At 56.8% G+C, this 22,881-nt stretch overlaps 3 protein-coding genes across 4 annotated transcripts; 2 read left to right on the top strand and 1 right to left on the bottom strand.

The window, feature by feature from the left end:
- Window positions 1-200: 200 nt before the first annotated feature.
- TCAP (titin-cap) lies at window positions 201-995 on the top strand (the record flags this gene model as incomplete). Its single annotated transcript, XM_079798962.1, has 2 exons — window positions 201-418; window positions 602-995. The coding sequence occupies exons 1-2, from the start codon at window positions 309-311 to the stop codon at window positions 993-995; spliced, it is 504 nt and encodes a 167-aa protein (XP_079655088.1). The 5' UTR covers window positions 201-308.
- Window positions 996-3,159: 2,164 nt separating this feature from the next.
- PNMT (phenylethanolamine N-methyltransferase) lies at window positions 3,160-4,591 on the top strand (the record flags this gene model as incomplete). The annotated part of the gene is made up of 3 exons (XM_079798648.1): window positions 3,160-3,355; window positions 3,851-4,058; window positions 4,150-4,591. 3 exons carry the CDS (start codon window positions 3,160-3,162, stop codon window positions 4,589-4,591), a joined length of 846 nt encoding a protein of 281 aa, XP_079654774.1.
- A 1,594-nt stretch (window positions 4,592-6,185) lies between these two features.
- On the bottom strand, window positions 6,186-17,328 carry PGAP3 (post-GPI attachment to proteins phospholipase 3). 2 transcript variants are annotated; one of them, XM_079797148.1, is made up of 8 exons: window positions 17,031-17,322; window positions 15,703-15,800; window positions 14,481-14,633; window positions 8,822-8,884; window positions 7,961-8,022; window positions 7,645-7,781; window positions 7,187-7,391; window positions 6,186-7,016 (listed from the first exon to the last, which is right to left on the bottom strand). In XM_079797148.1, the coding sequence occupies exons 1-8, from the start codon at window positions 17,209-17,211 to the stop codon at window positions 6,965-6,967; spliced, it is 951 nt and encodes a 316-aa protein (XP_079653274.1). In that variant the 5' UTR covers window positions 17,212-17,322; the 3' UTR covers window positions 6,186-6,964. The 2 variants fall into 2 exon arrangements, with proteins under 2 accessions (XP_079653274.1, XP_079653275.1); XM_079797149.1 differs by lacking the exon at window positions 14,481-14,633 and having other exon boundaries at window positions 17,031-17,328.
- Between the last annotated feature and the right edge of the window lie 5,553 nt (window positions 17,329-22,881).

Raw genomic sequence — 22,881 nt, 5'->3', positions numbered from 1 at the left:
GTGCCAAGGTGGCACGAGGCTGGGCATGTGCCTGGTCTCAGACAGTGTCCAAGGAGTGTCAGGCACCTGGGGGTGTTGCACGGAACACCCCTGCCCCCACCGGAGTATCTTGATCGCTTCAGAAGCTGACCTTTGACCTGGGCCAGCCAAAAGTCCAGGCACCCCACCCCCCATCCTGGGCCCAATGTCCCCCATCAGAGTCTTGGCTCTTATGGCATCTGACACCAGAGTGGCTGAAAATAGCCCTGGAGGAGGGGAGGAGGGGCTATTTAAAGGGCCTGGAAGGAGCAGAGGGAGTGAGGCTGATCATGGCCACGTCTGAGCTGAGCTGCCAGGTGTCGGAGCAGGACTGTGAGCGCCGAGAGGCCTTCTGGGCCGAATGGAAGGATCTGACCCTGTCCACGCGGCCTGAGGAAGGGTGAGTGCTGGCCAGCTGGGGTCCCCCCTCTCCTCCCCAGCAGCACCCCTCCTGAGCCTCAGGAAGCCCCAGCACAAAGTTTCTCAGGGTGGGGTCACCCCTCCTGCACCCACCGGGTCCCCTGCCCAGCCCATAAGTGGAAGGCAACGCGCAGGAGCTCAGTGCCCCTCCCCCTCCCCCCAGGTGCTCCCTGCATGAGGAGGATGCCCAGCGGCATGAGACCTACCACCGGCAGGGCCAGTGCCAGGCGCTGGTGCAGCAGTCGCCCTGGCTGGTGATGCGCATGGGCATCCTTGGCCAAGGGCTGCAGGAGTACCTGCTGCCTTACCAGCGCGTGCTGCCGCTGCCCATCTTCACCCCCACCAAGGTGGGCGCCGCCAAGGAGGAGCGCGAGGATACCCCCCTCCAGCTGCGGGAGCTGCTGGCCCTGGAGACAGCCCTGAGTGGCCAGTGTACGGAGCGGCAGGACATGGCGGAGATCACCAAGCAGTTGCCCCCCGTGGTGCCTGTCAGCAAGCCAGGCACCCTCCGTCGCTCTCTGTCCCGCTCCATGTCCCAGGACGCACAGAGAGGCTGAGAGGGACCCTGTCTCCCGCTTCCCTGGGCTGGGCCCTTCCTGGCTAGGACCATGGAGGGGAGCTGCTGGCCTTGGATGCTTTGTAGTTTGCCCAGAGTTGGGGGCTAGGAGAGGAGGGAGCCAGAGGCCAGGATGCCTGGTCCCCCTGAGTTCCCAAAGGGACGGGAGCAGACAGTGGGCACGAAGTGTGGAGAGCTAGGGCCAGCACAGCTGAATAGCCCCAGCCCAGGAGAAGGGACTAAAGATGCTGATGGGGGAAAGAGGTGCCTGAGAGGGGTGACCCAGCTTCAGAGAAGGACGAGGGAGAGTGGAAGGCGATGGGAAAGGCGCTGGGGAAGGCTTGGAGAAGACCAGAGGGAGGGGGATGTGACGAGGGCAGAGGCAGGGCGGAGCCCCCAGCACCCTCTGTTAGCGCTGCAATAAATGCTCAATCGTGTTCCAGTTTCATGTCTCTCCTTGTGGTTGGGGGGGGGGGGGCACCCATTGGGGTCACCCCCCTCCCCATGCTCACTGCTGGGAACAGGCCCTGCATCTGAGCTAAATATGGCAGAGCTAGTGGGTACACCCATGTTTGGGGGCGGGGGTAGAGCTGTAAACAGGAGCTGTCTGTCCAGTCCCCCTTTGGTTCGCTGACTCTGCTGTGCAGTCTGGCCTCCATGTCCCGTCCCCTGGCACAGGGCAGTGCCCAGGAGGCCAGCTGGCATGCAGGGTTTGTTTGATCTCCTGGAGAATATGGAGGGAGCTGGCGCTAAGACTGTCCTTGGCTGTGTCTCGGTGTGTGGACGTGGTCAGTGACCCCGAGGCTGACCTGCCTCAGCTCTGAATCCAGACAGGCAATCCTTGGCTGGGGTCAGGCGCTCCCCGCTCCCTCTCTGGGAGCCCAGGGTAGGTTGCTGGGGGTGGGGTGGGGGTAGGCTCCTGTCTGTGCCCCCTGCAGCTGTTGTGGCGACTCCTGTTCCAACCTGGCTGGCGGATGGCGCAAGGAGCAGGCCAGGGGATGGTAGCCTGCCCAGGGCAGGGGGCGCTGGGCTGACCCACAGGGGTCCCACTCCAGGAAAACCCTGGGGCCCGGCTGCAGCATCCACTTCCTGCTGGGAGGTTAAGAGGAGGCCTTGGCATCTGGGCAGCCTGGCCTGGCCCCCTCCCCCAGAGGGCGCGGGAGTGGGCTGGGAAGGGAGGGGGGTCAGCAGCCCAAGACCAGCGGGATCCCAGATCCCGGGGCCCAGAGGCTGAGGCCGCGCCCCTGGCGCCCTCGCAGCCTGGAGAGCGGCCCTGCGCCCTCCCGCCCTCACCTGGGGCCCGCGCCCCGACGGGACCGGAACGTCCCGAGCCTTCCGCCCTCGGCGGCCCCCAGATAAGTGGCTCCGAGCCCGCAGGCCGTCCGGGAGGCCCGGCTGTTCCGCCGCTAAGTGCATTAGCCCGGCTCGCCGTTCCTATCGCGGCCGGCATCGGACGGGCGGGGCGCGCTCCGCTCCGGGCCCGGGGCGACACCGGCGGAAGCCGGGACGGACTGTCCTGTCCGCAGGGGGGGGGGGGGGGGGAGGCGGAGGGCGCCGGGGGACGGAGGAGGGGTCGGAAAGTACGAAAGAGCGGCCTGCAGGAGGGAGTTGGGGTGCCCTTACCACGGAAAGGGGTGCATGTTGGACAGGGCGTCCCGGGGAAGGGGAGCCCGACGGGGCGCCGGGCCCTGGATGGAGAGCGCTGAGCGGGGGCCTGGGAAAGGGGCCGATGGCGGAAGAGAAGGGGTGGCGGGCCGGGCAAAGGGGGTGCAGGGCCGTGGGGGCGGGAGGAGAGCGACGGGGGCCGCGGGGGGCCGGCGGGGTCGGGGATCGCAGGGTAACGGGGTGGGGAGCCGAGCTGCGGGCCCTGGAGCAGGCCGGGTGGGCCGAGCGTGGAGGGCGGCGGGGGAAGCGCGGGCGGGGGCGGGGACAGAGGTTCCCGCGGGGGCCGCCGCCCCCCCGCCCCCGTGTCTGCGGCCCGGACACTAAGGGAGATGGATGGGGTGGGGGGGACGCAGCGCGCGTGGCCCCGGGCGGTTCCGAGCTCCGTCCCGCCCCAGCCCACCCCTCCCCTCGCCGCGGAGGGATGGGGCGGGGGTCCGGCCGCAGATAAAGGGGCTGCGAGGCCGGCGGGGCACCGGGTGGGCCTCGGTGGCAGCAGGAGCATGGCAGACCCACGTCCCGCTGCGGGAGCGGCCCAGGACTCGCACCCGGGCCGCGCGGAGGTGGCCTCGGCCTACCAGCGCTTCGAGCCCGGCGCCTACCTCCGCAACAACTACGCGCCCCCGCGGGGGGACCTGAGCAGCCCGGCCGGCGTCGGGCCCTGGAAGCTGCGCTGCTTGGCGCAGACCTTCGCCACCGGTGAGCGCGGGGGGCGCGCCCAGGCCCGGGGTCAGCGGGGAGCTGCGGGGAGAGCCAGTGCGGACCGTGGAGCGGGGAGCTGGGAGGTGACAACAGAGGAGGAAGAGGAGCGATGGGAGAGAGACCCGTGCACAGGGGTGCGGAGGGGAGGATGCTCAGAAGTGAGAGGTGAGGGGGACGGTGCGGGACAGAGATCAGGAGGGACGCGGAGAAAGAAAGAGAGACAGAGATTGGGGAGAGAAAGAGACACGGGGAGAAACGGCCAGCACCCCAGGCTTTCCCCACTTAGTACCCCTAGAAGGCGGGGACACTTTTACAGTTAAGCTCCTTTCTCAAGGTACGTTGTTAGGACTCTGGTTAGTCCTACTCCAGAGCCAACGCTTTCTCCAGAAGAGACACCAGGGAAGAGGCAAGAGAGGGCGGGAGAGGAGGAGAGGAGGGCGGGAGAAGCAGGGCCAGGCAGGCACCAGGACCCTCTTCCTCTGCCCCATCCAGGGGAGGTGTCTGGACACACCCTCATCGACATCGGTTCAGGCCCCACCATCTACCAGCTGCTCAGCGCCTGCGCCCACTTCCAGGACATCACCATGACCGACTTCCTGCAAGTGAACCGCCAGGAGCTGCGGCTCTGGCTGCGGGAGGAGCCGGGGGCCTTCGATTGGAGCGTGTACAGCCAGCACGTCTGCCTCATTGAGGGCAAGGGGTAAGGGCTGGGGCAGGAGGGGCTGGCAGGGGCCGCCCGTGGAGTGTGCTGGGGCGGCCCCGGGCCCTGATGACATCCTCTGTCCCCGCAGTGAGTCGTGGCAGGAGAAGGAGCGCCAGCTGCGAGCCAGGGTGAAGCGGGTCCTCCCCATCGATGTGCACCAGCCCCAGCCCCTGGGCGCGGGGAGCCCGGCGCCCCTGCCTGCCGACGCCCTGGTCTCTACCTTCTGCCTGGAGGCGGTGAGCCCTGACCTCGCCAGCTTCCAGCGGGCCCTGGACCACATCACTACACTGCTGAGGCCTGGGGGGCACCTCCTCCTCATCGGGGCCCTGGAGGAGTCCTGGTACCTGGCGGGGGAGGCCCGGCTAGCGGTGGTGCCCCTGTGTGAGGAGGAGGTGAGGGAGGCCCTGGTGCGCAGCGGCTACCAGGTGCGAGACCTCCGCACCTACACCATGCCTGCCCATCTCCGGACAGGAGTAGACGATGTCAAGGGCATCTTCTTTGCCTGGGCCCAGAAGAAGGTGGGGGTGTGAGGCCCCCCTGCACCCAGTGCCGGCAGCCCTCAGCCATCAGATTCCCTATTACCTGAGGCGGCACCTAATAAAGAAATGTCTGTCCTACTGCGTGTCAGTGCTGTCTGTGGCTCTCCTGGGAAGCTACAGGGCCCAGAGCTCTCTCTTGTGTTGGGGGGGTGGGGGGGGCGGAGCACCACCCTAGCCTTTGTTTCCCAGAAGCTTCCATGAACATAGATTTCTGTATCATGCATCTTCCCCAAACTAAGGCAGGCTTAGGTCAGAGGGACCTCAGCCAGCATCTGCTGTGTGCCAGGCACCTACTAGTCCAGTGGTCGGCAAACTGAGGCTCGAGAGCCGCGGTTTGCCGCTCTGTTGACTAATGAGCTTGCCGACCACTGTACTAGTCCATTGATTCTCACACTCAGCAGCAGGTCCTGTTATCCTGTTTGCAGGTGCCGCTCATAATGGCTCAGACCAGAGGGGAGGTGGGATGGGGAATTAGGAGGCTGAAGTGGAACTTGCAAGGGGCAGGGTTACAGTCCAGGCACAAACCAAGACCCAGGGAAGTGAGAGGAAGAACAGGCACCAGCTCCCTCCGCCAGCCCCCCCACAGCTGGACTGGGGCTCTGTGGGCTCTGCTGTTGCTCTGTGTCTGGTCCCTGCCATCCCCCCCCCGCCCCCACATACCTAGGCAGAGAGACCCCACCTGTCCGCTGCCTCCAGCCGGCACTGTTTCCCCCTCCCCTCCAGCCCGTCCTCCTCTCACACATGAGCTGAATAAGGGCAGCTGAGGCTGAAAATTGGTGTATTAAGTAAGTCCCTGCTACCGTCCGACCTTAAAAGATTTCTCAGGATCAAAATAAATTACCATGGGCCACCCAAGTCCCTGCAGTTGGAGTCCTAGCATAGTGCCCCTACCCCCAGGAGGGACAAGGCGGCAGGGAAAGAGCAAGAATCCATAGGTGAGCGCAGGGAAACACACAGGACCAGGAGTCCTGCTCCTGCTCCAATCACAGAGACTGCGTCTGGATGGAAGTTTCTGGAGCTGCACATTCTTGTGGAGCAGGAATGGACGGGGACTGCCAGCGACTAGCGGGGTTCACCTTTGCCAGGGTGCAGGCAGAGTGTGGCCTCAGCCAGCCTCAGACTGCCTCTCCCCCTGCTGAGGGTCAGGGCTCTGGCAAAAGGGCTCAGCAGGCCCGGCACCGGGGTGGGGGAGGGAGGGAGGCTGGAGGGGCCCAGAGGATCCCCATTTCCCTCCTCCCTCTGCCTCCCAAAGGGCTGGTTCTGGTTCTGGGGGGTGATCTTGAGTTGTGTGGGGCCCCTTTGTGGTTTGCAAAGGGAGGGGGGTCCCAGACAAACACATCCACCAACACATGCAGCCGGGACACCCACACCCCCAGCCAGATCTTGGGGCTTTGTGCAGAGTTGGTGCTCAATAAATGGTTACTGACGGTGACTGAATCCCCTCATCCTGCTCCAACCTCCCCTCACTGTGGCCACCCACTCACACTCAGTCCGTGTATCTTCCCCTAACCCACACTAACCTGCTGCTCCCCCAGCACACACACTTTATTTATTTTTAAATTTTTATTGATTTTAGAGAGGAAGAGAGAGAAACATCGATTTGTTGTTCCATTTATTTATACATTCACTGGTTGTTTCTTGTATATGTCCTGACTGGGGACTGAACCCCCAACCTTGGCACATCGGGACGACGCTTTAACCAGCTGAGCTTTAAGACCCGGTCAGGGCTTAACAACACACACACTTTAAAACCACTCACACCCCACGCCTCCACTCTCCACACTGCACCAGGCCAGGGTTCACACACACTGTCCCACACACCCAGCATCCCACACACTCAGGCCTGTGCCCACCGGTCCCAACTGCTTGGTCTCTCAAGACCCCATGGGGTGGAGTGCATCCGGCCTGGAAACATGGGCAGCCAAAGAGCAAGCGTCTAGTGCCACCTAGCGGTCCCTGGAGGACGGCACGGGGGTAACAGGAGGAAATCCCACTGCATCCAAGAAGGCCTGGTGGCCGGTCTCCCAGCTGGACAGAGGTCTCCGGCCACCACCAGGCGGTGAGGGGCTGTGGGGAGGTGGCTGACGGGAAAGCAGAGGCAGCTCTCCTCTTGGCGGAGAACACAGTTCAGTTCAGGAACCAGAGGGGCTGCCCATCCTCTAGCCCCAGATGCTCAGAGGCCAGGCCCCAACACATGCCTGTGAGGGCCATGTGGGGCGAGCAAGGTGGTGGGCCTATGACATGATTCTGGGCCCACACCCTCATGTCTAAGTTCAAAAAATAAATAACCGCAAGGGCTGGGGAGAAGAGGAGCCAGCAGGGGGCGGGCAGAGTCCCCACGAGGGCAGACTGGCTCCCGGGCCTTCAGTCCAGCTTCGATCCCTTCAGCAGGTACAGGCTGTCCTCTTCCAGGAAGCTGTGAGCGGAGGAAGGAGCCACTGAAGCCCAGCCCCGAGGGCGCCCCCTGGTGGCGGGGCGGGGTGAGCGCAGGCAAGCCGGCAGGGGGCGAAGCAGCGGAGAACTGTCTCCCCTAAGAGTGGCGAGCAAGGGCACAAGGAAGGCGAGCCCCGGGCAGCGAGTACTCACCTGAAAAAGAGGACGTGGACGGGGATGGTGCTGATGTGCCAGATGGCGTGGGCGTCCAGGACCCAGAAGAGAGGCGGGAAGTCCAGCAGCTCGAGCAGGGACAGCCCCTGCAGCAGCAGGACCACCGCCATGCACTTGCGCACGTGAGGCAGCTGCTGCCGGTTCCACAAGCACCAGGCCAGCCACCACACCAAGTTCACTAGGCCTGGGGGTGCGGGGCGGGGGGGGGGGGCAGAGGCTCACTCCCTGGACCTCTCCAACCCCCCACCCAAAGCCTCCCCTGTCCCTGGGCCCTTTGACCCCAGGATCACCTCAGACTCTCCACCCAGTCTCCCCTTTCTTCTCCCTTCCCCACCCAAGGTTCTTAGAACCTCCTTCTCTAGGAACAGCACCAACTCCTCCCCCGAGGCCAGCAGTTCTGCAGCTGTGCCACCCCCGGGGCCCCAGCCCTGTCTCACCAATGGCCACGTTGGCCGCCAGGTTGTAGCCATAGTCAAAGCGGACGAGGCTCAGGTAGGAGACGTGCGCGGTCAGCAGCAGCAGCAGGACAGCCCGGAAGGCACTGGCCACCGTTGGGCGCTGCAGCCCCACAGTCCTGCCCACCATCCAGAGCCGCTCAGACGGAGGGTGGCCCGTCCCCAGGGGCATTCCCGGAGGCATCGCCTCACCCCAACATCAGCACATGGAAGCCACTGCCCCTCTCCCCCACCCACAGGCCAGCTGGGCAGGCCTCCAGCCCTCCCCGGGCCTGGGCCCGCAGCGCGGTGGGCTCACCTGACGCAGCACAGGTAGATGGAGTGGAGGATGACGGTGGAGGCGCAGAAGTAGTCCATTTTCTGAGGACAGGGAGAAGAGGATGAGGGGCCCGCGGGAGGGGAGTGGGGGGTGGACGGGGCTTCTTGTAGGGCAGGACCCAGAGGGGACCCTCCGGGGACTGGGACAAGGAGGGGTGGCCGAGGCCCCGTCTATGGTCCGTGGGGCTGGTGTCTCCTGCTGCTTCACGTCTGCAGGTAACAGACTGAACCGCGTGTGCACATCACACCCCTTTAACTCACTGCTCAAGCAGGGAGCTTCTGCGGCACTGGCGGAGGGTGCCTGCCGAGACTCCAGGGCATCAAAGCGTGCCTGGGTCCGGAGGCAGTCGGAGCCCCACAGCTGTGGGCTCTGCGCCCTTTCGCTGCTGGGCGACCCAGGCCACGTGATTTCGCCTTTCCAAGGCTCAGCTGCCTCATCAGCTAAGAAGAGCCCAGCCCTGGCTGGTTTGGCTCAGTGGACAGAGCATAGGCCTGTGGACTGAAGGGTCCCGGGTTTGATTCCGGTCAAGGGCACATGCCCAGGGGCTCGAGCCCCAGGGGGGCGCGTGCAGGAGGCAGCCGATCAATGATTCTCTCTCACCACTGATGTTTCTATCTCTTTCCCTCTCCCTTCCTCACTGAAATCAATAAAAAAATATATATATTTTAAAAAAGAAGAGCCAATAACCATCACACCAAGGGCTGAGTGAGGCTCAAGTGCACGAACAGGTTTACAATGCCCAGCGCAGAGCGAGGCTCCCCAGCAGAGTCAGCAGGAAAACTAGGCGCCGGCTCCGCCCCACCCCTCTGGGCGCAGAGAGGGAGCAGGAGGGGTGCTCACCTCTGTGAGGTCCGTGTCCTTGGTGTGGAAGACTGTGGACCAGAACCAAGCATTGAGGGAGACCTGAGGAGGGAGGTGGCTGGTGAGTGTGCACCCCAAGGTGGGAAAGACCCCCACAGAGGGCTCACACCTGTCTCGCTTTTGGGAAGGGGCTCTTCGGAGCAGAGAAATGTGCTTCCACTTGCTCCTGGAGCCCCCCACACAAATCTGTGCCCCTCCCCTCCCTCCTGGCCCAGCTCCCTCAGGCCCAGCTTCCCACCTGAACCCCCCAAGGGAGTGGGGGTTTGGAGCCTCCACAGGCTTCTGGCTTGGCCTGGGAACCAGTTCTGGCCAAGTCAAATTCCCTGGTTACTCAATCCTAAGACAACAGCCCCTGGGGGGCCTCGCCTCCTTCCCCAACTGGCAGGTGAAGACAGCCCCACCTGGGCCAGGGGAGCCAGTGACCTCAGCCTCTGGGGGCGGGAATGAAGTGGGTGGGGTGGAGGGGCTCGAGCCAGCTTGGGGTGTGTCTGGAGCAAGCAAGCAAGAGAGGGAGATCAGGCAGATCTCACTGGGGCCAAGTCTCTGAGGAGGAGGCTCCGCCAGCCGCCAGCCGAGCCCAGCTTCCTCCTGGCTGGGCCGGCCCAACCCGCTGGCCCAGTGGCTGCGGCTCCGAGTTCTGGGAGAAGCGAGGAGCAGGGCTGGAGAGGCTGGGGTGGTCAGGGGCCCAGGGGAGCAGCTGGTGCCTCCTTCCTGGAAATTAACTGCCGGGAGAGAGTACACATCGTCTGGCAAATGAGCCCCAGATCACGTGGGCTCGGTGCTGGCACTTGGTTTAGGGACCGCTGTATCCATGAGAGGCCCACATTACTGAAGGACGGGTGGGCTGGGGCGGCATACACACTGGGACTGGGCGGAAGGGCTGGGAACTCAGCGACAACCAGTCAAAGGAAGCCGCAGCCAGCCTGGATGCCCCGGGGGCAGGGAGGGATGCGCTAGGGTGGGACAATCCAGCCGGAGATGGGTCCAGCACACCAGGAACACTGGCCCGGCAGGGGACCGAGGGAGCAGGCTAAGAAGCCACTCTCCAGCAGGTACGGCAGCAGGAAGCTCGGACCGGAGGATGGTCCCTCATGCAGGCCCCAGGGGGCTTCTGAGAGAATGGGGCGGGGCCAGCAGGGCTCTCCTCGCTCCTGTGCCAGCCTGTCTGGCCGGGGTCCTGGGCTGAATCTCGCTGTTTACGCTCAAGACCTGGGCCAAAGGAGGCTGCCCGTGCTCCGTCCTCCCTTTCCAGCCCTGACGGCAGGTGGTTATTCTGGGTCCGGCTGCTTCCTGTCCCAGCCCTCGTGCTGCCCCCTCCCCAGAGGCGGTGATGGAGGCATGGTCTGGAGGCCAGAAATGGGACCGAACAGGGGGGCTTCTGGGACGCTGCTCCCACAAAGTGTGATGCTCAGAGTCAGCTTGGGGAGAGGAGCAGGTTCGGGGCTGGAGACCCAGGTGATCACGTGGGCCAGGTCTCCGAGGCAGGCCTGGAACAGGGACATCCTTGGGGAGAATGGCCCTGGAGCCAGTGCGAGAGGGAGGTGGAGGGGAAGGCAGAAGGGACTGGAAGCCAGCCAGGCCTCCTTGTAATCCGGCAGGAAGGGGGAGGCGACAAAAGACTGAGCTAAGTGGCGGTTGGAACACTGAGAGCAGGGGAGTGGGGGGGGGGGGTTGCACAAGGCCAGGGCTGAGCTGTAGGGCACAGGGGTGGGGGTTGCTTAGTCCCCTGTTCAACTGCCTCTGTACCCCTGAAAAGTCCCCTCTCCACTGGGTAGTGTCCCATTCTGGGGAGCTCCTCTTCAGGAAAGACAGTGTCATTAAGAATGAAGGGCCTAAGGCCAGACAGCCAGGGTTCAAATTCCAGCTCTGCATTCCCTCTGTGTCTTTGGACAGGTTATTTAGCCTTGCTGGGCCTCAGTTTGCTCATCTGTAAAATGGGAATGATAATAGTGTTGACAAGGATTTAAGGAGTAATACAGGTGCAGTGTACAGCCCGGTGCCCAGGACAGGGTACAACATGAGGGGTTGTTTCTCCCCACCTTGACGACCAGCATGAGACCCTCACGCCTCTCCACAGACCCGAGCGGCCAAGTCCGCCTCCCACGCTCCCTATAGGCCAAGCAAGTCCAGGTGGAGAGGAGGTGGTCTCCGCACAGCTGCCCGGCCCATCCCACAGTTCCAGGCTGGGGGCAGAATGCCGGAGCCTTTACAAAGAGACGGGCCCTTGGTTCAGGTTCTGACTTAGCCCCTAAAGAGCAAATAGCTTCTCTGTGCCTCAGTTGCCTCACCTACAAAACAGGGTTAATCATAGTACTCACTGCCTGAGGGTCCTGAGGATGATGTCTGCGAAATGCCCGGCACAGAGGAGCCACTCAATAAAAGGCTGCTGTTACTTGTGGCCTGGTATGCAGTAGGTGCCACATAAATGTCAGTTTCCTCCATCATGTCCAGCAAGCTGACCCCCCCACCATTTCCCTTTACCTGACCCCATCTTCCTCTTCCTTAAGGGTCCCAATGCACCAGGTCCAACCACGGGTCTCTGATCCCAGAACACAGACACCTCAGCGATGGGAAGAGCCCCCGCCTCCTGGCTCCTGAGCTACGATCCCACCAGGAGGCACTGAAGAGACACCAGCTCCCTTCACTCAGCTTGTAATCAGACTCAAGGGAAGTGGACAGAGGGACGGGACGCAGAAGGAAGGGAAAGCCCCCGCGATGCAAGTGTCCCGCTGTTCCTGGGCTCCTTAGCTAAGCTCCAGTAGAACGGGGAGGCACAGGAGGTGACTGGCCAGTCAGAGGATGGGCTGGCCCAGCAGGCGCCAAGAACTTCTTGTAAACACGGAGGGAAGGGGAGGCCAGGGGCCGGGTGCCAGTGAGGGTGGAAATGAAGGGGACGGGGAAGGCTGGGAGGAGGGCGAGCAGGAGACTGTTTCAGTCTGTTGGAAAATGAGAAAACTGAGACAAAAATATCACCGCCGTGAAGCTGGTTGGATGCCAAGCGAGCCAGATCTGTCAGGAATTCGACCCCTGTGCTAAGCCCCGGTGCTCGGGGCTGTCACTGACACCGTGGTGGTGGGAACAAGTGGGTCTTTAAATAGCTCGGTGTCTCAGAGGTGGGGGAGGCAGAATGTTAAATATGACGCCTGCTGCCATCCTGCCCCCCCACCCCCCCAGAGGCCACGGTGTCTCACCCCCTGCCTCACGCAGGGCAAGCCTGCCCCAGCTCACTCCAGAGAGAGACGGGGAAGAGGCGGATGGAGGGGGAGAGGGGGGCTTTTTACACCATCCAAAAGGATTGTTTGATCTCCTGCCATTGCTGGTTTCAAGGGCTCTTGTCTGATGGTTGGGAAGTCCTTCCTGAAGTCTAACCTTCATCCTGCTGCAGCCTCAACCCATCTCTTCTGGAAGTTTCCTCAGCAGGAGAAGAGCACAGGCAGCCCCCACCTCCACAAATCACCCTGCAGGTGGGCGTTCCTGGGACCCCACTCTCACCTCTACCCCTGAGGTCCTTTCCCTGCGGGATGAAGGAGCAAGGAACTGGTTTGGCCTCCGAGCTTTGGCAGAGAGCAGGGGCTCCCAGTGCCATCCAGTCAAAGGTCCGTGGTATGCGGAGCTCTGAAGGGCTCCCTCGAACCCTGCCCACAGCCCAGCAGAGCTCAGACCTAAACCTCAACGCTGCATTAGCCCTGCTGGGGGCAGGGCCTCCTCATTTCCCAAAGGAAAAGATTAAGACAACCGCCCCCCCCCCCCCCGACATCTAACCTGGAGCAGGTGAGGGGCCTTCTTACCCCACCCCAACAGAAATCAGGAGCCCCACTGCTCAGAGGACCCAGCCCAGGACAAAGTCCACTGCCACACCCTCCACACAGGCAGGATCCCTCCCTCCTGCAAACACAGGACGAAAGATCAAGTGTAAAATCCAAACTGGATCATTAAAGGGAGCGTGGATGCTGATACTCTGTCCCTCAGGCCTACAGATGGCATGAGGGGATTCCATGCCCCAGAACAGTGTTCTGTAGGGCGCCCTAAGACACAGGCCCCAAGTGCCTGCCTCTCCCAACCTCACAGCGCCTGCTCTGTCCTGAGGGTCCTCGGATACTCCTGGGAAGTGTGACACCCCAGCAAGAAGGAAGCTGAGTGGCAGATGACAGTGGAATGAAAGATCCGAGAATCAGGGAGATGCAGACAGGACTCCTGAAATGACCACAAGGCATGAAGACAAGCTGGGACCCTCTGAGGTCACGGTTCGATTCCAGTCACATGCCCAGGTGGCTTCTCGATCACCAGTGTGGGGCGTGCAGGAGACAGCCGATCAATGAGTCTCTCTCATCATTGATGTTTCTATCTCTTTCCCTCTCCTTTCCTCTCTGAAATCAATAAAAATATATTAAAACCCGCTAGCCCCCTGCATTCACTTCTGCCCCCTCCAATCTGTTCTCTAGACAGCAGCCAAAATGAGTTTTCCAAATCATCTATTCATGAAACTCCTCTCTGATCCTCATTGCTTCCTAATGCTTTGCAAGTCAAGATCTGAAGTGCCCTAAGGCAGTGGTCGCCAACCTTTCGGACCTCACGGACCACCAGTGGCCTGCGGATCACCGGTTGGCGATGGCTGTGCCCAATGTACCCCCAGGCTCCTCATGGGCTGGCCCTGTCCACGGCCCACCTGCTCACCAGGCTCACGCCCCAGTTCCTGGCTCCCTGCACGGCAGGCCTCCTGGCCGTTTAGGTCCTCATATAACCTGAGCTCTCTCCTGCCTGTGCACATTCCGAGTCTTCTCCATAGACAATGACTTCATTTTTCCCTGAATTCACCTAGTTAACATTCACTTACCATTCCGACCTTTCCTTGCCTGCCCCTTCCTCAGGGAAGCCTTCCCTGATTGTCCCATTCAGATCTAGTCCCCTATCACATGCCCCTACAGCACCTCTCTTCCACTGAACTTCTACATTCAACTGTGGGATTAGTACCAGAGGGCAGGGAACCATCTGTGTTTATGCGCATTTGGATCTCCAGCACCCAACAAAGTGAGTGGCACACAGTAGGTGCTCAACATGTGAATGAATGGCTGCTTTTATGTCAGGAAGGGGAGTGAGTGGAGACTGTTTCCCTAAGGCTGACAGAGGCAGCTCTGACCAGTCACACTGTGAAGCTCAGAGCCTCCTCCGGATACTCAGATGGAACCTGTTTCGGCTGTCCCCCGGGTGGTCTAAGACCAGGCTGAGGGAGTGCTGTGGCTGCCACCGCTTCTGGCCGGGGCTAGGGATGAGATTGCTCCAAGTTCTCCAGAAGGGCCCTTGGAAAGACCTGTGGCTTCCTACCACCATCTCCCTTCTGTGTTTGTCAGCTGCCCTATTGGTGCTTCTAGTGGCTTCCCCCTGTAGGCAGGAACGAGGTCTCCTTCCTCTCTCCTTCCTTCCCAAACAGCCTGGCCTGGGACTCTGCTGGAAAGGCAAGGCCCGACTCAGCACCTTCCCTTTGTCTCCCCAGGCCTGACCACCCCTCAATTGCAACTCCAGTCCTGGAAAACAGAGGGGAAGCTTGGTGGGTGGGAGCCCTAGAGGGTGAGAGTGGGGATCTCAGCGTTTCTCTTTCCTAGACGAGGGTGTAAAGCGAGAATCCTGCCAGGGTACCTACCCAGGCGAAGGCCATGCAGGTGGGGTACATAGGAGAGGAGGCTGGCACGAAGGTGCGGTAGCGACAGAGCATCACCAGGCTGGCCAGCCCATTCAGGAAAGAGGCCACAGCAGAAGCTGGCTCTTGGAAGAACAGGAACCGGGAGAAGGGCCACTGGAAAAGGAACACATGGAGGGGGCCTGAGGGGCAAGCGACCCCCAGCTGGCCCCACCTATCTTTGGCTTGCTGCACCAACAGTTCCTCAGCTGGGCCCTTAGCTCTGGACCTGGCCAAAGCCTCACGTTCAGTCCCGTTGAGTCAGTCAGCTCCCTCCCTGGCTGAGCGTCACCCCTCAATCCTGGCCAGCACTCGGCACTGTAAGCCTGGTCTCTGGGAAGACTGGGTGGGCCGGTATAGATGGCTCAGTATGGCATAGTCCTGCCATCCAGAAACAGTGGTCCTAATCCCTCCTCTACCTCTGACCACAGCCCTCTGAGCCACAGCTTACTCTGTGACAAACCGGGGAGAATAATTCTTGCCAACTACGGACTGGAACAAGATCATTATCGGATCATGCCCGGCCGGTGTAGCTCCGTGGTTGAGCGTCAACTTATGAGGAGGTCACGTGCCTGGGTTGCGGGCTGGACCCCCAGTAGGGGGCGTGCAGGAGGCAGCTGATTGATGATTCTTTCTCATCATAGATATTTTTTTAAAAATTGTTATTGTCTAAAGTTTTAGATATGTCTCCTTTTTCCCCGATTGACCCCCCCCCCCCATCATCATTGATATTTCTATCTCTCTCTCCTTTCCTCTCTGATATCAAGAAAAAATATATTTAAAAAATATCTTATCAAAAGGGCAGGACCCTGGTTTGATTTCAGGGTCCTCCCTAGGCAATCTGAGGGGTATTGCTATCTTAATCCAGGCTCCTACTGAAGAAGCAACAGAGAAGATGCTGTGGTCGGTGAGGGAACGCGTCCCTGCAGCAAGGTGGGCATCCCACAACTCTAAGAAGCCCAGCACCACTCTCTGAGGAGACCCTACATCTTATTCCAAACCTAGAGGCAGGACACATTGGTCCCACCCGATTCCCATATGAAAACCAGCATATTCCGAGAAGAACAGGCACCTGTAACAAATACACATTACCCCACCCTTCAGATTGTGTAGTCCAACTTGGGGGGGGGGGGTATATTACTCCTGCTACACTACCACCATCTACCTCCCCGACCCTCCGACTTACCTTGCCATGGAACTGAGGCACTTTGTGACCTTCCTGGAGGTAGAGGCCAACGGTAACCCACATACACTCATACTTACAGTCGTCCTGACAGGTCCAGCCTGAAACAGATAAATGGGCCTAGTGAACCACCCAGTATGGGAGGCACAGAGAGAGCTTGAATAGGTCCTAAACCTGAATGCAGGCCAACAGGGTCTGCAGGTTGAAGAGAACTAGAAGAAATCTCAAAATCCTAGGTTCCCGCTTGGATGGATAGGAGATGGGACAAATACATAAGGAAAGGGGCATATATTGCTCTAAGGAGTGAAGGTATACAAGAAGCAAACAGAGATGTTTCTTCTCTTCTCCTTTCACTCAAGACGAGGATCTTGGCATCTGATGGACTCATCTATGGATTCCTGGGTTTATGCTTGCCTTTCCTGAACTCAGGGTTTGTTCTCACTCACCAGGGAGGAACACTTGCCATCTTAACCCCTTCCTATAAAGACAAAGCCCAAATTCTTCAGTCTGACTTTTAAGGCCCCAAGTTGTCTTTCCAACTTTATTGCCCAATACTCCTTTTTTATGCATCCTGCTCCCTGAGTAAACTAAGCCCTCTGGATGTGCCTTCATCTGCCCAGAGCCTCCACGCTCCGTTTCCTCGGTCTAGATTGGAAAGGGATAGTAAAGAGAACCAACTTGTCGTTAAACGGGCCAGAACTGGAAACTCTACATACCACTTACCGGCTGTGTGACTTTGGGCAGGCACCTAACCTCTCTGAGTTCCCTATCTGTAAAATCAGAATCCACCTCCAAGGGTTGTTAAAATGGACTATTTTGACACCTGTCACACAGAAGGTGCCCACGATGGCCACAGGTCCAAATGTAAGGTATCCCCCGGGGAAGCCCTTCCTTCTCGAGATGTTCTAAGATCGCTGCCCCCAAACCCTCAACGCTAGAAAGGAATCCTTCCTCCCCTATATGGTCCTGTTGCTTAATCTAAAGATCCTTTATGGCTCAAATCATCCTGCACCTTGCACTTGAGAAGTTCGTCCCCATGGGGACTGTGAGCATGGAAGGGCAGGACCCTGGTTTGATTTCAGTGACATTGCAGGGTCCTGCACTCTGAAGTATTAAATAAGTACCCGTTTGACCGAATAATTATAAAGTAAATGAGAGTTTCTGGAAAAATAAAACTGAATGATGAGCCTCTCGTAATCCTGGGGCTCCGCTCACAGTCCCAACGGCTCCTGGGCAGGAAATTAAGGTCCAGACATTGCAGGAGGGTATTTGCGGGGGTGTGAGAGAGGCGGGGCCAAGGCGAGGGGCGTGGCTCACGGGGCGGGGCTTACCTGCTAGGCTCATGTAGATTGGCTGGCGGGAGCGGAAGTGCTTCAGCGCGTCCCCTGAGCAGTTCCGTTCCTCGCACCGCAGCACGCAGTCGCGGTACACCGGCTCGCGGTCGCCCTGGGAGCCGCTGGCGAGCGTGGCCACTCCGGCCAGCAGCACCAGCCGCGCGGTCCGCCCGGCCATCCTTCACCTTGGCCCTCCGCCGGCGGAGGAGCTTAGGAGTCTTCACATCCGGAGTCACCGGAAGTACTTTGATTGTCTTCGTTTCTCCGCTGACGTCTGCTTCGTTTAAATAAAAAGTACCCGGATTTTCGTGGGCGTCTGCCCCGCCCCTTGCTTTATTGTCATCTCCATATAAAGAGGCGGCTGGGTTTAGGGAAGGAGGACGCCAGGTGGATTAAGGCGCCAAGTAAAGTGGTCCTTTATCAGCATCCATCTTCCTGCTTCCCCGGGGCCTCTGTTTGAGGTCGGGCTGTTTTTCTGTCACCAGCCTTGTTGGATTTCACTTCCTAACGTCCTCGGCCTGCCCTCTCCGTCTCCTCTGGCTCCAACGCCAGCCCTGGTTGAAGACCATCGGTCGCTTCAGTAGCGTCTCAACGAGTCTCCCCGCCTCTCCTTCCTCTCCCTCCAGTCCGCGCTCCATTTCCAATAATTCAAATTTGACCCTGTCGCTTTCCTTCGTAAAATTCTCTCCTGGCTCCCTGTTACCTCGGGATAAAATGACTCCCCAAGCCCTGCACGATTTGGCCCCTGCCCGCTGGTCTTCGTCAGCCCCCTGCCCCAGACCTGCCTCAAAAGGGCCATGTCTCTCCAGCCTCCTGGCTTTGTCCCGTCTGTTTCCGTCTTATTCTCACTCCTTTTCATCCTCCTGGTCTCCGTTCAAACACCCCTGCTGAGGGTGATACCACGTGGGGGGTGATATACCAGGCAGTGGTCTGTTTTCCCCAGGCAGGCGTTAAGAACGAGTTGTTTGTGTTTAAATGAATGAGCAATGTAATTAAACGTAAGGCTTTGGGTGCAGCTCCAGGGTTGTCAAATCGCCAGCGTGATTCAGAACACACTGAAAACAGGAAGGAGCGGTGCAATGTTTCAAGGAAGAGTGAGAGGAGGACTTTAGGAACAGGATACTGGCCTTAGCATTCCCCCATCCTGCACTACCGCCAACACACACACTCACACTCACACACCCATCACACCCATCTCAATGAAGCGTGGAAGCCTCGTAGTTAGATGCATAATTAGTGTGTGTGTGTGTTAATGACTGACTTTCCTCTCCTACTCTCTCTCTTCACCCTAACCCTAGTCAACTTTTTCTTTTTATCTTGGGAGGTGAAATGAGCAGGAAGTAAAATTGGATTGCGTTCACTTACACATTAAGCAAACATTTCCTGAGCCCTTACCTCCAGCACAAGTGAGGTAAGGCCCGACTCCAGGAGGCACCATTCATATTGTATTTGTATAGTGTCCCCTGGAGTTGAGCAGGGTGGTTACCGATTGGAAAGCTGAAATAAACAAAACAACCCCTCAGCCCTTCCAGGAGCTGATCAGAAACAATCAGGTGCTAATACTACTTGGCAACTGCTAGACTAGTCCTTTTATAATACAGGAGTCTCTCTTTGAGAGAACTCCAAATTAACTAAAAGGGTTTACTTTAAAAAATATATATTTTTGTTGATTTCAGAGAGGAAGGGAGAGGGAGGGGGATAGAAACATTAATGATGAGAGAGAATCATTGATCGGCTGCCTCCTGCATGCCCCACACTGGGGAAGTGCCCTGATGGGGAATTGAACCATGATCTCCTGGTTCATAGGTTGATGATGCTCAACCACTGAGCCACACAGGCCAGGCACTATAAGTTTTTTTAAAAAACACTTTCAATTTTCCAGTTTCAGAAACCTCATTCTATATTATATCAAACACATTAATATAATGTGTCAATATCCCACATTAAATAAAACTTACAAATAAGTATATATTGTTGAGTTGCTGTTAATAGTTGACATATTGTTATATTTTATATACATTTAATAAAATATTAATTTTTATATTTTTCTTATATTTTGGAGCTAACTTTAAAATTTAATTCAGCAGTCTCAAACATTTCATAGGTTCTTGATAACTCATACCTACATGCCTGATGGAGAAAACAATCCAAAGGTCAGGTGGAGGGCGAGGGTGGAGACTTCTGTCGTGTTGTCCTGGTGGGAGATGGCGTGTGCTCTCTCTAGGACAGCTCCTGTGGGTTTTCTCTCTCAGCACCGCCCTGCATCTCTAGATCATTCCGGGGCCTCTCCCCCTCCCAACTTTTCAGTCCAGGGCCACCTCTTCCCCACTGAGCTTCATGTGCTCCTGACTCTCCTATGTGAGTAATGGCCTTCAAAGTCATCAATTCATTCCTTCAACTCAGGCTTATTGAGCACTACTGTGTGTCAGCCATTGCACACGGAAAAAGAAAGACGCATTAGAAATGGTTCCCAGTCTAGGGAGGAGAAAGACAAAGCAAACAGTTCAGTGTGCTGCAGGCTCATAGGCGAACTGACTATATTCTTAGAACAAAAACTGGGGGACAGCCTACAATGAAGATTCTTCATTCACCAAATATGTATTGCAGTTTACCAGGTGTGAGGCTCTGGATACAGAGTGAACAGGACGCTGTCCTCATGGTCAGAGAAGGGAGACAGGCAATAAACAAGTATCAAACAAAAGACTAAGATACTTCCACTGCTAATGTAAGAGCACATTGGTATGATCACCATATAGGATAATTTAGCACTATCAGACTATCAATTATACATCACCCTTAAACCAGCAACTTGCACAAACCCTCTAACCAGAAACTTTTCTCCTAGGTATATCTACACAAGTGCAAAATGGTATAAGTACAAAGCTATTCATGGCAACATTGTTGGTTATTTTCAATAGAAAAGGAAACAATGAAATGTATGTTGATAGGGAATGGCTTACATTAACTGAGAGAGATCCATTCAGTTACAATGGAATACTGCACAACAATTAATAGGAATGGAGCAGATTTGTAATGCACTGACATGGGAAAATATTCATATTCTTGGTAAGTATGAAAAGAGAGATGTAGAATGGTATGTGTGTAAAGCATCGAACAGACTGTCAAATTACAGCGGGAAGGCTGGGGAGAGGGGGAAAGAGATCAACTGAAGGACTTGTATGCATGTCTATAAGCACAATGACTCCCCAAGCCCTGCACGATTTGGCCCCTGCCCACTGGTCTTTGTCACCTTGGGGGGGATGAGGGCATGTGACAGGGGGTAAGGGAGGCTGGGGGAGGGTCAATAGGGAAAAAAAGGGAGATATATGTACTACTATGTGTAATACTTTAAACAAAATAAAAAGAATGGTGTGTGTGTGTATATGTGTGTGTCTATACATGTTACTTCATGTGAAGAAAAATAAGAGTACATGTGTTTGTTATTTTAGAGGATATATCTAGAAAGACATAAGAAAGTGGAAATAGTTGTTGGATCTGGACAGGAGTGAAACTGTGTCTGGGTTACAGGGAAGTGAGGGACACTTTTTATTCTTATACCTTTTAAAATTTGTACCATCTGTATATATCACCAATTAAAAAGAAAGAAAAATGTGTTTTGTTGTTGTTGTTGTCGTCGTTTTTAATCCTCACCCGAAGATATCTTCCCATTGATTTTTAGAGAGTGGAAGAGAGAGGGTAAGGCAGAGAGAAATATCGATGCCAGAGAAACACATCGATTGGTTGCCTCCTGCACGCCCCCGACCAGGGCCCGGCCGGGAGGGGCCTGTAACCAAACCGAGGTACAAGGCACACACCCTTGACCAGAATCGAACCTGGGATCCTTCCGTCTACAGGCCAGCGCTCTATCCACTGAGCCAAACTGCCTAGGGTAGGAAAAAATGTTTTAAAAATTGTATATAGTCACAAGTGTTGAGTTATATAACTGGATCATGTAATAGTGAGAGAGAGAGAGAAAGTGAGGGGGTGGGGAGGGAGGGAGAGACTACCTTGAGTGGTCAGAGAAAGCCTTTTTGAGAAAGTAACAGTTTGAACCGAAACCTGCACGACCAGAAAGAACCGGCTCTGCAAACACCTCAGGGCAGATTGTTCCAGGCTCAGTGGACAGCCAGTGCAAAGGCCCTAAGGCAGGAACAAACTTGGCATCTTTGAAAAACATAAAAGAAGGTCAAGGTGAAAGGCTTAGGCCAGGGGAAGCCATTGGGAGGTGTTTTAGCCCTGGAGTGAACTAAGTGATCTGATTTTTATTTAAAACATTTACTTTCACTGTTGCGGGGAAGAAGGAGGGGGGGGGGGATTGAAAGGGGACGAGAGCAGCACTGGGAGATCAAAGGCAGTGCTTCCTTCAAGGACAACTGGTGGGCTTAGGCCAGCGGGTGGTGGCCCTCAGGAAGGTGAAACCGGGAAAATCGTAGACGTATTGGAAGAGAAATTGGCCGATCTTAAAGAATGATTGGCTGCAAAGGGCGAGGAAAAAGAGAAAAAAAAAACAATGGGTTCAGTGAATAAAATTATTTGAAACCAGAATTGTCCCCCAAAATCAGGTCATCATGATTGCCATAGTTTTATGCTTCTAGAAGCTTCTTAGTGTTGGGGTGAAGGAAATTTCCCCCTTACTCTTTTAGTACTTGTGATTGGTGAAATAATTCAAAAGACATACAGCATGAGCCCTGGCCAGGTAGCTCAGTTGGTTAGAACCTCGTTCCAATACATCAAGGTTTTGGGTTCAATCCCCATTCAGGGCACAGACAGAAATCCACCAATGACTGCATAAATACGTGGAACAACAAATGGATGTCCCTCCCACCCTCCCTCCCTCTCTTCCTCTCTCTTTCTCTAACATCAATAAAATGTTTAAAAGATATACAGCATATTAACAAGAAAAAAAATCAAGTTTTAATATGTGCTCACGGGGAATTCACACAAGCATGAAAATTCCTAAGACGATGGGCAAGACGAGGTATCTATGTGATTTTGGGCCAAAGAAGGGGAGGTAGGCAATTCATAGTAAAAAAAACCGAGCAAACAAATCCTTGCAGGGCTAGCTAGAAACAATGGGACAAGGGTAATCTGGCACACAGGTTTTTGCTGGGGTCCCCCCTGCCTGCCACACTTCATTCCTATGTGCGAAGGCGACTGTGCTAACCAAGGCTGCTTCCTAAGCAGGAGCTCCTGACTGACTCTGTGGACAGGTGAAGGGAAGGTGAAACCACAACTCGTTCAGCGTTTGTTGGGCTTTGACTGTTTTCAGCTCAAATCAACTGCCTGCCAGGGTGGTGCATTCTGGGGAGACTTGTTCCCACCCCCCCCCCTACTATCTCCTCTTCCTCAAATCAAAGGCCAGCAGATCCTCATTCGCAGCCCCAGTGGTATGTCCAGCAGAAGGGGGATGGGCTCCGGGTTCTGGAGGGCTAAATGGAGCGGGAAGAACCAGTGCTTGTGAAATAAAGAATTGGAAATTTGGCAGCGGGACGGTTCAAGAGGGCTTTAAGGGAGAAGCATGGGGGTTTGAAGGGGTCACTGCTCCCTACTCCAAATCGTGAAACTCGGTGACCAGAAACCATTCAATCAAACTCCCGTATTTCAGACGACAAAGTGAAGCCCGTACAAGGCCACACAGTCCAGGGACACTTTTAGGAACGAGCTCCTCCAACACGTGGTTGGTTGTTGTTGCTGTGAATCCTCACCCGAGGATATTTTTCCATTGATTTTTAGAGAAAGTGGAAGGGATGGGGAGAGACAGAGAGAGAGAGAGAGAGAGAGAGAGAGAGAGAGAGAGAGAGACATCTGCAACCCAATTACGTGCCCTTGACCAGGAATCGAACCTGCG

Source organism: Cnephaeus nilssonii (genome assembly GCF_951640355.1).
Source record: "Cnephaeus nilssonii genome assembly, chromosome: 19".
NCBI classification, from domain to species: Eukaryota; Metazoa; Chordata; class Mammalia; order Chiroptera; family Vespertilionidae; genus Cnephaeus; species Cnephaeus nilssonii.
Note: the sequence above shows the minus strand (reverse complement) of the source record. Positions and strands in the feature narration are given on the sequence as shown.